Source organism: Echinococcus granulosus (genome assembly GCF_000524195.1).
Source record: "Echinococcus granulosus chromosome Unknown EG_S00224, whole genome shotgun sequence".
Taxonomy (NCBI): domain Eukaryota; kingdom Metazoa; phylum Platyhelminthes; class Cestoda; order Cyclophyllidea; family Taeniidae; genus Echinococcus; species Echinococcus granulosus.
In genome coordinates, this window is record NW_020170604.1 from 44,504 (window position 1) to 47,570 (window position 3,067).

General features: G+C 41.2%; 1 protein-coding gene across 1 annotated transcript in view; it reads right to left on the bottom strand. All coding sequences in view use genetic code 11, as the record gives it.

The window, feature by feature from the left end:
• Positions 1 to 2,361: 2,361 nt before the first annotated feature.
• Positions 2,362 to 3,067, bottom strand: part of EGR_10479 (hypothetical protein) — a gene marked incomplete at both ends in the record, with an annotated part of 2,251 nt that continues 1,545 nt past the window's right edge. Inside the window, one exon of the mRNA XM_024499728.1 lies at positions 2,362 to 2,504. Within this exon, the coding sequence (XP_024345857.1) occupies positions 2,362 to 2,504 (143 nt within the window). The remainder of the gene's footprint in view (positions 2,505 to 3,067) is intronic.

Consider the following 3,067-nt stretch of genomic DNA (forward strand, 5'->3'; position numbering starts at 1 on the left):
TCAATAAGGCACAGTCCCACTCAGAGGCTTTGTCATTCGGTTATCCGTGGAGTTTTTAGAATGTGGTGTGCTCCCTACTTCACCACATATGGCGTAAGGTATGATCATAACCATGATCCACTTCAAATTAGGCGAGACCTTAGATCCAAATGAAAACAGTCCTGTCTAAATGTCATTAAAGCATGCTGGATCCCGCTATTACCATCCTTAAAAGAGAAGAATCCTCTTCCACTTCTACGAAACCATAGACAAGGAATGTTGTTCGGAGTTGACACCACGCGACACGTGCCACCGATTGAATCACAGACGTGTCAGGTGATGCAAGGAATTGATTCACACAGCCAACCGCTAGACGTGCTGAACTGCACGCTACAATGCTTTTCGCTACTTCTTGCACTTCTGCGCATTGCTGACATTCCTACCATCCAGTTCATCATTAACGTCCCTCTACCGCTTCGTTTCGTCTTCGCCACCGGTCTCCCCTCGTCCTCCACTCTTACCGCCTCCCTCTCCATCTCCTCGTCACTCTTAACCTTCCAATCTGCCGCTTCAGAGACGTCAGAAGATCAAAACGAGCAAAACAGACGAAAGTCGTAGCAAGCAAAGGCAAGTTATTCTACTACCTTTACCTTCGACTCCTCTTTCTCTCACTTCTACCCTTTTTGCTTTCCCTCCTCATCCATGTCCATTCAACCTTTCAATATTGGTTCGGCTTTTAGTCCAGTCATTTCAACTTGTGTAGAGACAATTATGAGGAGCCTCTTCAGGCATATCGTTTGGAAGGCATGCATATTTCCCCCAACTAAGTCGATTGTTTTATATTTCATTCGACTTCATTTCATTCAATCGACTTCACCTCATCTCATGTCTCGCTTCTCACCTCTAGCAAATACAGTATGGAAGCCGTGGTCTTCGTGGAGTACATAGGGTTTTGCAACTTCTGTACTACGGATGCGTACTTGGGCCATTAAACAAGGCTTGAGGAGTTAGCAGTGAGGAGGTAATAGAGGAGAGTGATAAACAAGGAGTGAAAAATGGCAGTAAACCGTGCATTCCAATGTTTGAGATACATGGGGCACGTTTAACGCAAAGAAAAAAGTAATGTTCTTTCGAGCAAAATAATAGTTTACACATATATGCAGAGTAGGTAGATAGGTAGAATGATGAGTTGATGACGAGAAGTTGCATCGAGAATGGATAGAAGCAGGGTTAAATAAAGAGAGCAAAGAAGATGGAGAGAGGAAAGGTGGGGATAAGGTCGTTTGGAGAGGCAAAGTGCGCATGAGGAGAATGATAGAAGAACCAAACTGACTGGACGTATAGAGAAGGACAGGGAGAACGTGTCACTGAAGTACATTGCACTCAAGGATATCATCGATGGATAGCTGCATGAATGAAGGAATGAATGCTCCTATCTAATCAGGTGAAAGAGGTGAATGCCGAAACTATTACTAATTTACTCGAATCGCCAAACTTAGTGAAAAGCTCTATTGCCTACTTATCACGATGTCAGTGTTTTAAACAGAATTAAGTTTTGCACTATTTGACTCCTTGGGCTTGAATGTCCTCAAAAGAATGCGAATAATAAATATATGGAAAAGCTTATTCGCTAGAAATATCTGAGTTCTCCATCACACGTTCCTGTGCCGATTTTCAATTTCTATAATTCTTAGATTCCCAGCTTTCTAGTATCAAACCCTGCATTTTCTTAGAAGTCCTAACTTGAATGCATATCTTTGAGAGTAGTATGGATTAGGACTCCTGCTCAGTTCCTCTTCACTGGCCAACACATAGCTGCGATATGCTGAAATTGAACGGACAACCACTTTTGGGCTAAGGACACTAGCATTATAAATAAGTGAAATGCAAGATCCTGGAACTCGGGATACGCTCTGCCATTTGGCGAATCAGTCACCAGTCGGTTAGTAGTCGGCCACTAGCTACTGGTACTGTATGCGTGTGCCGTGGCTGATAGATATTAACTCATATCTTGATGAAGGGAGTGATATAAGTGGAATAAGTGATCTTATCGCGGTCTACATGGTGTACTCTATAGCCAGATGGCAGTATTTCTCAGTGGATGGGGGCAAGTTGCAAGCTGTGGCTCAGAATGCACTGTTGGTGCAGCTGCATCGTAGGTGGTTGTCTCCACTAAGGAATTGCAGTTTGTTGCTCCTTTTTGTAGCATCATCATCACCACCCACAATGCTGCAGCCCAATTCATGAATTCAAGTACAACTTTTACTCATGTGGACATTTTCAACGATAAATGCGGCAGGTAGTGCTAATGTAAAGGATCATGCTCCCATCTTTCTAGTACGCAGTAGTCATAATCACTGAAATATTCTGGTAAATGGATTTTCATCCAAGAAAACATGTGAAACTAGAACGAATCATGAGAAGATCACGACAGGTGCATTCGAGAAATGCGATTCGAGCAACAATCTGGACCATCACTACGATGGTTGATCCGCCTGCTGGGCATCTGGACCATGAAATATCAACTGGAAAAATTAACGTTTTATTAAAATTTAATTATTTCAATAATTTTCCGTTAATATACTTGCAGTACACTATTATATATTCAACATATTATGTGTTGGTATTTACCAAATCGGAAATAACATCCTGACGAAAATGACGTAATTCATTAACCTAAACAGCCGCGTAGAATATGATGTCGAGGCAACTCTTGGAGGCAGTTGGAACAATGTACAGGACCAGCGTAGCTCAGTGAAACCTTCACAGTAAGTAAAATCTCTTGTACTCATCACAAAACCGACTGGGTAAGATGGTTCGGTTACTATACCCTGATGCTTACAGCGCCTCATTAGGAAATGCAAATGCCTAAAATTAACCTGTGATATTCAGCCTACTTTAAATGCGCGATATTTGGGGTGGTATATGTAAGTCAATGCAGTAAATATAAACAAAATTACACAAAATGCTAAAATAACAAATCCTTGATAATTAACGGATTGTTATTTTTATCATTATTACCATTAGCTATTTGCTTTTTTGTGTGACAAATAAATTTAACATATGTTTGTTGTCATGGAGTAAAAAT